The sequence below is a fragment of the Chrysoperla carnea genome, chromosome X, assembly GCF_905475395.1.
Source record: "Chrysoperla carnea chromosome X, inChrCarn1.1, whole genome shotgun sequence".
Lineage (NCBI taxonomy): Eukaryota > Metazoa > Arthropoda > Insecta > Neuroptera > Chrysopidae > Chrysoperla > Chrysoperla carnea.
In genome coordinates this window covers 31,913,829-31,926,547 of record NC_058342.1, presented here as the reverse complement: position 1 = coordinate 31,926,547, position 12,719 = coordinate 31,913,829, and the positions used below count along the sequence as shown (strand labels likewise).

General features: G+C 27.8%; 1 protein-coding gene across 3 annotated transcripts in view; it reads right to left on the bottom strand.

Annotated features, from left to right (window-relative positions):
• Positions 1 to 12,719, bottom strand: part of LOC123302760 (glutamate-gated chloride channel) — a 47,407-nt gene that overhangs the window by 23,141 nt on the left and 11,547 nt on the right. The window contains exon 4 of one of the 3 annotated variants that reach the window (XM_044885841.1): positions 12,295 to 12,362. In XM_044885841.1, the coding sequence (XP_044741776.1) occupies positions 12,295 to 12,362 (68 nt within the window). Of the gene's footprint in view, positions 1 to 6,806; positions 6,878 to 7,829; positions 7,898 to 12,294; positions 12,363 to 12,719 lie in introns of all 3 variants that reach the window. The other 2 variants (XM_044885840.1, XM_044885839.1) reach the window with 2 other exon arrangements.

Here is a 12,719-nt window from a genome sequence, read left to right as displayed (position 1 = left end):
AATACACTTTTAATGGTTTGAGCATCTGTTCGGTTTGCGGTTCTCTAAAGCCACTTCAAAGAATAAATTTTATCTGAATGATTAACTTAATATTTCTATCTACTTGACTCACCGTAAATAATTGGACGGATAATAAGTTCTCGAATTATGATATTGAGTATTTTGATAAGTGAGGATGTTAATAGTGAACATTTCAATTCATTATTTCCCAAAATTAATCGCGCGTATATCGATTCATCTCGTTCACCGAATATACTGAATTTCTGTCACTTTATAGGCGATATTAGTGAAATAATCGGTAGTTCAAAACGAACCAAAATATGTTTCATTCCGATTCATTCCGATTAAAAGCGAATTAAGAACTTTTGTGAAGAAAAAGCGTTTTTTTTTTTTAACAGGCGTTACATATTTATTGTCACCCTATTAGCTCAGTTGGTTAAGGCGTAACCAATTCCTTCCGCGGTATGCATAGGGTAGCGGGTTCGTATCCCGTCGTCGCAACAAAATTAATTTTATTACTAGTTGTGATGAGCTGGTGTAGTGCATGATATATGCATGAAGGAGGTGCACTCAGCCTCTGAAATTAGGCTGATAAATGAAATTATCAGCGGAAAGGTGGTAAAACACATACATGGTATCACGATGGGCTCTATAGCCTAAGTGAGTCCTTCGTGGACAGCCAATATAACCTAACCTAACCTAACCTACATATTTATTCATATTTTGTAAACTCAATTACCTTTTGAACCTGATTTAATATTGGATAATAACATAGTGGAATCGCTTGTTCAAAACGAACCAAAATAGGCTTCATCCCATATTTGAAATTTTTCTACAATACCGATGTAAAGCGAATTAAGAACTTTAGTTTGGGAAGAAAAAGCGTGTTTTTTTGACAGGCATTGCATATTTATCATATTTTGTAAACTCAATTTCCATTTAGAACCTGATTTAGTATTGGGAAATGATATATTCTTATAATTCATTGACATTTCCGATTTTATTTTCATTACTAGGTAACAGGCATAACCACTTAATAATTGAAATTTTTTTAAAAATTAATGTATAATCAATCAAATTAAAGCCTTGTATTTATTGAGCCGTCATGTCTGCCATCTAGTAGTGAAAATAAAAACGAAAATAAGTATGCATTATCAGAATATGTCATTTATCAATATCAAATTAAAAAAAAATATTATTTGTGCTACAGTTTGATTTTCTTTTGCTGTTACTTAAAATTTTGTAAATGAGTGGTTGTGTATAGTACTTTGATTTAATTGAAATGTGAATAATGTTTTATTTATTAATAAATTTAAATATTCGTTGTTGACGGGAATCAATTGAAGCATTCAATTGTTTTATTATAATTATACATAATTTTATTTGAAGTGCAATATTCCAATAAATAGGTATACAGTCAAAATTGGTTATAATGACATCGTTTTTTATCGACGAAATAATTATTAATACATACATGAATTGAAAATATATAAGTGAACGTACTTCTATAACAAAATTGACAACAAAAACTTCATATCGGTTATAGCGACTAACCATTATTACAATCAGTCATCTATAATGACCAAGAAATTATATACTTAATTTTGAGTCTTAGCCTAAGAAAGTGAGGCCTAACTACAGAGCTAACTTGCGGCGATTCCTTTTAATTTTATACGGAACAACGACTATGAAGTCAACAGAAGTATGAAGTAGACACAAGTAATCATCATTTTGGCTTCTTTACTAAAATCATCTTTGACCTCTAAAGGAGCGAGTTTTGCGAATCTAGATTGTCTTTTGATAATCGGGCTTTCATTTTACATCGGATGATTTTTAGTGAAAATCAATAAATTATCTCCTAGTATAAGATAAATATTCTTGACAAATTAAAATGCACATATCGCTTAAAATGACTATCGGATACAACAACCATAATATGTGAAGCCCTTACAAATGTCGTTACAACCAATTTTGACTATTTTTCATAAATTACTTCAATGAAGATTGCAAATATTCGATGTTTATTAAATCAATTATTTTTGAAATCTCCATTTTCCAAACCATAAAATAGAAAGTGTTTTTTATACAATAAAACGTCTTGAAATAGTTATTTTGGAAAAATCGTGTTTCAGGAAATTATTTCCTATAATTTTTATTTGTATCATTTGAAAAGAGAAGTTAAATTATTCAAAGTTAAAAACAATATAACTGACATCTAGTGTTAGAATCTGCCAGTTAAACTTTTTTTTCTTTTTACATTCATTATCTGATGACATATATAATAAAATGCTGACATTTACATTTTAAATAAAAATCATCTAGTATTTGTTTGTATGAATGCCAGTTTTAAGAAAATTATTTGATTCTTTAAAGAAAAAACGATTAATTTTTTCTAATGACGAGTGCTTATGCATTTGTAAATCTCTATTTGAAAAATGTTTGTGATACATTTTTCCTAGAAAAGTTCAGTTTCCTTGGAGAAAACAAATGGGGAAACGAAAGTAAGAATGCATTGGCGTTCTTGTTTTACAAATAGCGTGGTTTTTAAAGTCAGAAGTGCAACTTGTATGGGTATTTTCAACATGTGTTTACCGTCTCTATGATCATAAGGAGGAGAACATTAGGGTAATACCACAATCCATAGACTTTTTAACTATAGTATCTGACATGACTTAGAATCATAGAATCGTAATGTGGCCATCTAAATGATTGATCGTTTTAGAGAGAGACCTAAAAAAGTACGCGTATAGGTGTCTTCGTCTGTCTTACATTACCTTTATGAAATAAACAGACATGCAAGTGTTTATACAATAATTCAAAATATTAATACAACGCTTTGCCAGGCTGCGAGACAAAGAGGGAAGACGGTCCCTTTGTTCGGTCTCTTTTTGAGCCTTCAATAATTCACTTATTGGGCTTTTAAGCCTATATGTTCTTTAACTTCTTTGGTTTTAATTGAATAGCGAATAGAGAAACAACAGTAAGTTAAATATTGAAAGAGAAAATGTTGTTTTGATTCGATTCTATCGCAGAAAAAAATCGTGCATTAAAAACTAAAACGATATGATGTTTTAAAAAATTCACTTTAATTCAGTTAAAAAAAGTTATTTGTATTGATTTCAAATTACTGGTTTTATTGAATTATAAATGCATTTACAACGAGTGAAGTTTTTTATGGGATTTATTTAAACCTTTAATGGAAAAACAGTTTGAACTTGAAATTTAACATATTCCTAAAAAATAATAATAATTACATAGAACCGTAATGTCGCCGGATAAGCTCAGTTGGTTAAGGCGTAACCAATTCCGTCCGCGGTATGCTTAGGGTAGCGGGTTCGATTCCCGCCGTCACCAGATCAACTTGTCACCAGATCGAGTTTAGATTCTTGGAAGTATATTTGAAATAATTTTCTGTTTTTCAAAAATATAAATTCAAAACGTTTTAAAATTAAACACCTGATATAGATTTTCTTTTACAAAATTTAAAAAACAAAAAAATTAAAAAATAGAAAACTAAAAATAAATTAATCACACTTAATTAATTCATTGTCAGTCACAAAGACAGTTTGGTTTCTTAGCATAAATTTTAAAGCCAATACATTGACATGACACACTTTTCAAGAAATAAATCAAAAATTAAATTATAAAAAAAAAAAGATTTTTTTTCAAAAATAAATTAAAAACTCAAAAATATTTATTACAGATATATTTTTAAAGGCTTTGTACAAGGAGGCAAAAATAAAGGATTTCCAATTATTTGATTTTTTTTTGAAGTTTGTTTTGTTATTTTAATGTCTCAAGCTTATAGAAGAGTCAAAGTCTAGATGAAATATATTTATTAATACGCCAAATCCGGCACAATTTGATGAGTTGAGTTAGTAAGTTGTCTCATCACGAGCTCATGCAATTAAATATCAATCAGTTACCCGTATATTTTTTTTCAATTCAATTATTATTTCAAACCATACAATAATACTGCACACTTTTGGGATCACATTTTTTTCGACAATCCATAGAAATTAACATCCCTGATAAAAAAATCCTATTCAATTCCGATTCAAATTTCTAATTCATTCCGATTGAATTCCAATTCAATCCAGTAGATCCCAATATTTTCAATTCCATTCCATTCATGAATTGGAACCAATTGAAAATTTCCGATTAGATCTATTAGGTTGAATCGAAATGAATTGGGAATTTTTTCCAATTAAATCCGATTCATTTCTATCACATTTCGATTTCAAATTTTAATTGGAATGAATCGGAAATTTTCGATCCGGGAATCGAACTTTTTTATCAGGGATATATTTCGACATAACTCACGTCAAAAAAAAACTATGCTTTAGATAAAAAAAAAGAAATAAAATTTTTAATTCAACTCATTTCCTTGTGACATGTTTGAGGATGACCCGTTAAATCGAAACATGCCACTATTGTTTTTAAAACGTGAATTAAAAAAAATAATTTTTTTCTTATCGAAAAAACTTTGTTAATTTTGAACGATTTTGTTATGTGAAATACTTGTCTAATACAGACTGATAAAAATGTGACGTAATGAGAATTACCACCACTAAAATACCAATTTGAGACATGATCAAAATATATTTAGATTTTCTGAATGGATATTATAATATCAACACAATTTGGATAACGACCTCTAATTATTCAATCATGTCACAATTTAAGCTGAATTTGTTGTAATTGAGAGTGGGGATAATAATCTCATTAAAATATTATCAAAGTTAAACACGATTATGTTTAATATTGTTATACGAATCAACAACAAATTATCACAAAATTTGTATACAAATGAATCAACCAGGTATTAGAGATAGTTATGTATGGATTGCATACTGAGAATTGCATTTCCTTGTATATTTTCACAGTTGGATTGAGTAGAAAAAGCTCTTTCAATGAAATTCCTTTGAAATAGCTGAAAGGAAATGTGTCTAGAATACGTTTAATTTACGGAGGCGTCCGTTAATTATCAGAACATGAATTCATTACTAAAATCACAACATGAATTCATTACTAAATCGGCTCAGTAGTCGAGCGGTCTAAGACGTTAGTCTTTGGCAATTTGGACTACTGACTGAGAGGTTGCGGGTTCGAGTCCAGGCAGCGGCAGTTTGAACAATTATATTTATTATGATAAGAACGAAGTAATCGAATCCACACACATCATAATGTAATTGATAAATAAATAATGATGTGGGTGGTCTCTGTTATAAGGCGTATATGTCAGAGAAACGGAGGTTTAACTCCATTATTTATTACTAAAATTAGAGATGAAAAGTCTTTTGACGTTTTTCGATCAGAATGTTAACGATTTCGATCTCAATGATTTTCATTTTCAATTTAAAAAACGAAAATTTACACTTTTTAAAGTATTTTCCGTCTTAGAATTCTGAAGAAATTATCAGTTTTTGCTTGGCGATGATTTTGAGTCATTCTGTGAATTTGCGAATAATAAATGAATATACATATATTGCGATTTTTTCTTAGAAAAGAATTAGAAATTTTTTGCTAAATTTCTTTGATAGTGAGGATGCGAAAAGGAGTTAAAAAAAAACCATTTGATTGGAGTAAAAGCCTTTTTTTGACATCAGTGAAGAGTTTTAGTTTTTCAGAGAAGTCGATTTTTTATAAAATTCTTCCTTTTTCGGGTGCAAAGTTAAATGTTAGAGACCGATTCCTTGGCGATCAGAGTGATGCCCTAATTTTATGTTCTTTGAAGATTTAATAAAATAAATATATTTAAAAATCCAAATCGACGGTTGTTTTAGCAATCGTTAATAATAAATGAGTGGTTGCGAAGATATATTTTGAAATTGTAGCCATAGACTGCTTTTAAAAAATCGAAACCTTCAAACGTTTTTACCTCGAATAACTAAATTTTGAAGTATAACTCGAAATGTGATTTTTTTCATCTTAAATATAAAATTTTCGAAATCGTTCCAATTAAGCAAAATAAGAATTTTATTCGATATTTAAAGGATTATCCAACAAGATCACATGATGATGTTTGTGAGAGTACAAATTTTTTCCATCTATTATATAAGTTATCGCTGGAGATTTTCGCTATGTAAGGTCTCGTTAGAGATTTAAGTTGACAAAGGCAGTAGTTATTACAATTTTAGATCCACTTATGCTGCATAGTAAGAATTAAAATATACCCGTTTAAGAACCAAGAAAAAATTTACTTGCTATTTTTAAAACATATTTACTTGTAAATAAATTTCGATTTTTGCCCCAATTTCCTAGATCAGTTTTTTGTATTTTATAAATACGTATTTCGACTGCCAAGTAGTCATCATCAGTAAGAATTAGCTAGTCGTGATTACTCTTATTATGAATGTTATTCTTTGCTAATTTGGTGGCGGACTGCACTATTTACTTCTTTTTACTGTGAATAATCTATCTTTCATGAAATTGAATTAAGAAAAAAGCTTTTATCCATCTCTCGTTAAAAATTAGAGAATAAAAAACTTTAAAAAAATATTATTTTTAAGAGTGGGGGTCGTCAAAATATACTAGAAAATACAATTCTGAGTGTGAAATCATGTCAAAGAAAATCGACTATTCTCTAATGACTGGTTTTAAAGATGAAAGAAGAGTTAATTTACTTGTTTTTGAAGGGGGCTCGAACGGGAAGAGGTATTTATTGTATATATTTGCTGGTAGATTTACTTGATAATTAAAAATTGTTATTAAATTTTTTGTTATATTTTGTTTTTTTTTTGTCGATACACCTATTACGATACATTTATATAAAATGAAACCGCGACGTTTGATTTAAAACTCACCATTTTGTAATCGTCAATTTTGCTGATTGAACGGAGAAAGAAGTTGATGTTTACAATGGTTGGGCCGTCACCTATAGATTCATCGCCAGTCAAATCCCAATCCGGAAACGAAAATAAATTAATCAATATAATCATTATCGATTCTGTTTTTGTTTGTGTATATTTTTTTAGATACTTTTTTTGATGTTTTCTGTTGGGAAATTAACAGAGGTTTTGCATTATAAAAACCTAGAATGTTTATTTAAAGGAGGCCTTGGGGGCCTCGCAGCCCGTTGGCTTATATATAGTATAAAACCAAATTATTGAAATTATTTTTTTTTTTTTAAATCACTGTTTTATTCCCACATAAATTCTGGGAAAAACAATGATTTTTGTTATTGTTTTAAATAATTATGTTTTACCTCTGCCTCTGACCACCATGTTTTTTAATAAAATTGAACAAAAAAATTTTATTAACAAAATGAAATTCAAACAAAAAAATTGGACAAAATAATTTTTCTATAATGCATGAAAAAATTGATAAAGGCATTTCTAAAAAAAAAAATATATTTATATAGCCATATGCAAGAGAGCTTTTCCAGTGAAAATGAAAAAATTATTTTAAACAAAATGTAACAAAATGGTAGCATTCTAAGTAAATATTTAAAAAAAAGTATTCAAAATGTCCCCTTTGAACAAAACTGTTAACGAGTTATTGGTTTTTGTTTTTTTGTTAAATTTTATACGTGGATTAAAGAAAACGAACGTTTTACGAATGATTACGATGGTTTGGAAAAATACCGATCGAAATGATAACGGTCAGAGACAATACGTTTTTTGTTTGTTAGAAATAGTATTAATGATTATAAAAATCTAGAACTTAGATTAAAAAATTAATTGAATTTTCTACAACAATTAATTAAAATAATAATTAATAATAATAATAATAATAAACTATATTTATATGAACAGTTCTATAAAAAAATTAATATGCTAGTATTTTTGAAAATTGGCGGGCTCCTTGTTCGTTTCGTTATCACTTACCATAGTTACGTCATCTATCTTTGATATACTTCTCACAAATATGTTGACACGGACTACGGCTGGCCCATCTGACGGACGTTTGAAAATTAGAAAATATTTTTCACTGTATTATAATTGAGAGTAGGGCGTTTGTAATTTTAAAACAAAAAAAATGTTTTTTTTTTTTACCTATCTAAATTTTATTTAGAAAAAAAAAAGAAAAATTTAGGAAAACATTATGTAAGATTTGTGTAGGAAAAGTTGATGCGATGTTAGAGTTTTTACAATCACCTAAAGATTATCAAAAAATAATCAATGAGATCTTTTTTTCAATTTTTATTTGCCATAATTTCAAAATTATTTTATATCAAAAAACATGTGTTTCATTTTCAAAGTAATTTCCATCATCATGAAAAATTCGTGGAATAAATATCTCAGAAGTCAGATTTTGATATGTTTTAGGAGACCTTAAAATACGAATAGAAAAAGATGAATAATCGAGAGTATGATCTATTTTCACTCATAGTTTTCAATTTTCTTTGTCCATTATTTTGGTTGGATGGTTTGTCCAATATACATCGTGTTCTGTTATTGACTGCAGATATCCAGCTTACCAAAATAAGCTCATCAAGAGCAACAAAAAAACTCTTTTCCAAATTTGTATCTGAAACCTGATTTGGGAGATACGGGTATGGCAAACATTGCTAAATTTGTTCATTCACTGACTATTATTCGATACCCAGTAGCCAATGATAATCAGTAGATATTAGTAACTTTTATTTAATTATATTGAACTAAGGAAGGGATTTATAAAAAGTACTACTACTGGTTATCGACTGATAGGCAATGAATGAACAAATTTATCAATTTTTACTATACCAGTATCTCCCAAATTAGGCTTCAGATTCAAATTTGGAAAAGAGTTTTTTTGTAGCTCTTCATGGGCTTATTTTGGTAAGCTGGATTTCTGTAGTCAATAATTTAACACCCTGTATATGTTGTTTCAAACTCCACAGCTTTTGATGTTTTGAATGGTAATTACTTTGCAATGAAAATATGTGTAAGCGATACTAAGAATTCAGGAATTGAAACAAATAAAAATGATATTTTATAAAAATGAAACTTTGATGTGGGAAGACGACGCCAAGATAAATATATCAGTAAAGAATATGTAACCTGGTCAAGACGTTAATGTTTAAATGTTTGTTTTTTAGAATATCCTAAACATAAATTTAACCTGAAAGTGTTGCTTTCTTGATTGATACAAATAAAAAAATACGAAAAACACAAATAAAAAACTTTTAGGAGCCAAGATTTGTTCGAATTTTCAATTACTAGGTTTCAAAAAAAAAAAAAAAAGAAAAAATCTAGAATTTTGTACTAAAACTAAAATACTCGTTCACGTCATTAATTTCTATTTGCGCAATTTTTAAGTTAAATTTTGAGTTAAAATTCTTCAGCATACACACCAAACTCTTTTTGATATTTGTCCTAATAATTATATGTCAAAAACAAAATTTTTTTTAAAATTAAAAAACACAAAATTTTAAAACAAATAAAAAAATTAGTAAAAAAGCCCACAAAAGTAAAATATTTCATTTAAGTGAAAATTAGTCTTAGCGTTTTTAATTTATCTAATTGCATTACAAAAATTTCAGACTAAGACCAATTTTGTGTTATTTTTTTTTTAGTATTTTAAAATAAATTATTTGTTATGAAAAATAAATTTTTTTTTTTGGTTAAAAAAACATGCTGAATTGAAACGCTCTGGCACTTTCGGAATTGCTTGAATATATTCAAAATACATCTAATAAAAAAATTTTCAAAAATTTATTTAAAGAAAAAAAAATTAATTGAAATAAAAATAGCAAAAAAAAAATTAATTCGCCCCCTTTCAGACATTACGTAATAAATCCGATTTGAGTACTTTTGAGACCTAACACCATGCGAATTAAATATTATATAATCAACACAAAATCCACAAACAAATTTTTTTGGCCAAACGCACTCTAAAATTAATAATAATATAAAAAATTGTGACTTCATCTAATTTCTAATTTCTAATTAATAAAAATTAATATAATTGCTGATAAAAAAAAAATTGAAATTCTATGATTATGCTTCGACGTGTATTTTTAGTTTATAGATTTCGAATTTAGAAAAAAAAATTGAAATTTTGAAAGCAGGAAAAAGTTTTTGTTTATTTGAAAAGCACAATTATAGAATACAAATTAGTTAATTGTCTGAAAGGGTTTTTTAAAAACGTTTTATAATTTTTTTTATTTAAATTGAAAAGGAATTGGCATTTATTCATAATAAAATTTTGAAGCCTGTTCTACAAGAAATTGTGTGTCGTTATAAACTGTCCATTAAGTCATTAAATTATTGGATGGATTGAATACTAAGATATTTTTGCATTTTTCGATAAAGTCGGTTGAGGAAAGTACCGAATTTGCACACAAAAAAAACAACAACAAAAAAACGTTAATTATATTCGCGAAAATATAACTTTTTAAACGAAAATGTTGAAAACTCCACTCGTAAAAAATACATGGAAATACAAAAAGGAAAGTACGTAATTAAGGAAGGTCCCTCGGTAATAATAGAAAAAATAAATTAGTAGATAAGGATCCGAATATCTGGATATATTATTGTATAAAACAAAAATTTGGGTATCTTACCGTTCAATTAAGAGAGTTTTTATTAATTAAAAATACACTAAATAACATACCATCCTCATAACAGGTTTTGTTATTTAGTGTATTTTTAATTAATAAAAACTCTCTTAATTGAACGGTAAGATACCCAAATTTTTGTTTTATATAATAATATATTTCATTATCTACTAATTTATTTTTTTCTATTACTGGCGAGTCACCCTCCTTAAAAGAAAAAAAAACAGATTTCACAATTTGTCGCATTGTGTATGTATGAATTCGGAAAAGTTGGTTAAAAAAACACACGCATGCGCACATGTAGAAAACACTTTAAACACAAAAAAAAAATCCACACTTAAAACGTTAACTTAGCCGAATCATGCCTTAAGATTTACAAAAGGCTCGAACCTTTTTGATGATTTACGTTCTTTCTTCAGATTATTACCGAATTAAAATGAAGAAATTTTCGATTTCTATAATTTGTCTACCTTAAATAGTTTTTCGATACAATTTCTATTTTGTTATAAGGAAGCTTAATTTTTCGCCAAAAAATATTACAAAATACTACAATATCTCAATATTCGATCATGCCAAATGAAATTTAATGACTAGTCTAAAAATATGTTCATATTGTCCTATAAACTTTCGACACAAGTTTTTATTATAAAGTTGTGAAGCTTAGTGCAGAACGGACTTAAATAAGAAATTAGTGCAAGGCACAGACGATTTTGGAAAATTTTTCCGATATATTTTCGTAAAGAAGTGGGAAGTGTATAAGGCGCGGGATAATTTGTTACTTCGTGTATATTTCTGAGACGGTTGCGACGGTAAAAGTGTTAAATTAGGTTTCGACTTTGTAGCAATTTATAATCGAAAAAGGTTTGAAGACGGGAAATATTATTACAAAAAGCTGCCTCTAAACAGCATTTTACGTGGTAGAGCTTTGTTTAAATCACAATGACTACAGTTGACCTTTGTCGGTTGACCTCCTAACAATCCCGATTTTTTTCGGGATGATTAAAATCAAGCGAAAATTTCATAATTGTCTTCGTTTTAACGAGACGCCTAATTTTTCTCTTACGAAAATTCTTTTAAGTTGTACATTATCTTTCAAGAGGCTTTGAAACTTTTTAATTGCACGAACAAGCCTCACTTTGACGGATACCTAAAACGTGACCTAAAACGTTGGCGAACCCTGATGTGATGTCATATTGGTATGAACCATAGACCATCAGTTAGTTCAAAGTAGACAGCTGGGTATAATATATCCATAGATAATCAATTTTTAAATTTATTATAATTAATTGTCTATGAATACATCTGTCAAACTTATTTGTGTTATTTCGTATAATGATATCGATATTACGACACTAAATTGGATGCCCGCGTTTTTGACAGTTTAAAAAAGGATTAAAATTTAAGTTTTTGGCGTGGGTATTTTTCCGAAATAAATTTTTGGTGGCTTTTTATTAGCAAAATCAACATTTTGAAGTACTTTTTCAAATATAGTAGAATATCCTATTATACAACAGGTTAATTTTTCCAAAAGCGTTATGCTTTTGCACTAATATGACTTCATTATGGATAAAGACCTTACAATTTCCTTAAGTTATTTCTTGAATTAAACGAAACGAAAAAATTTAAAAAAAAAAGTTTATTTGTAGTTGGATTTTTTAATAAATAATTTTTTTTAAAGTTATTAGCATCGTAAAAATTGTCTAATTTAATTTGAGCATGTTATATTTATATATATTATATATATATAAAGATATTTTGAAAAATTGCAGGCATATATATTAATTTTAGCGCAGCATATGGGGCCCACTTACCATTTTGATGTCACTAATTGTTGCAATACTGCGCACAAACAGGTTAACTCGGACAATCGCTGGGCCATCTGAGAATGGGATGTCATAAAAGACATTGTTTGGTTTTTTTTTTTTAAATTTTTAGATTTTTTTTGTTTCAAATTGGATAAATTGCGCAAAAAACCAATTAAAAATCAATCAATCAGTTACATAAATTTTTTTTTTTGTTAAATTAAAGTAAAATAAATTAAATGAAAAAAAAATTGCATGCATTATATTCTCATTTTCTCTCTCTCTCCAACAGAAAAAAAAAATATAAGGGAAAATTGTTTAAACAGTTTTAATATAGGATTATATAAGCATTTATTCCCAGAATCCAGTTAATGTGAAAGGATTTTTATGATTTCCTGTTAATGCATTTCTAACAGAGACTATTTACTTATATT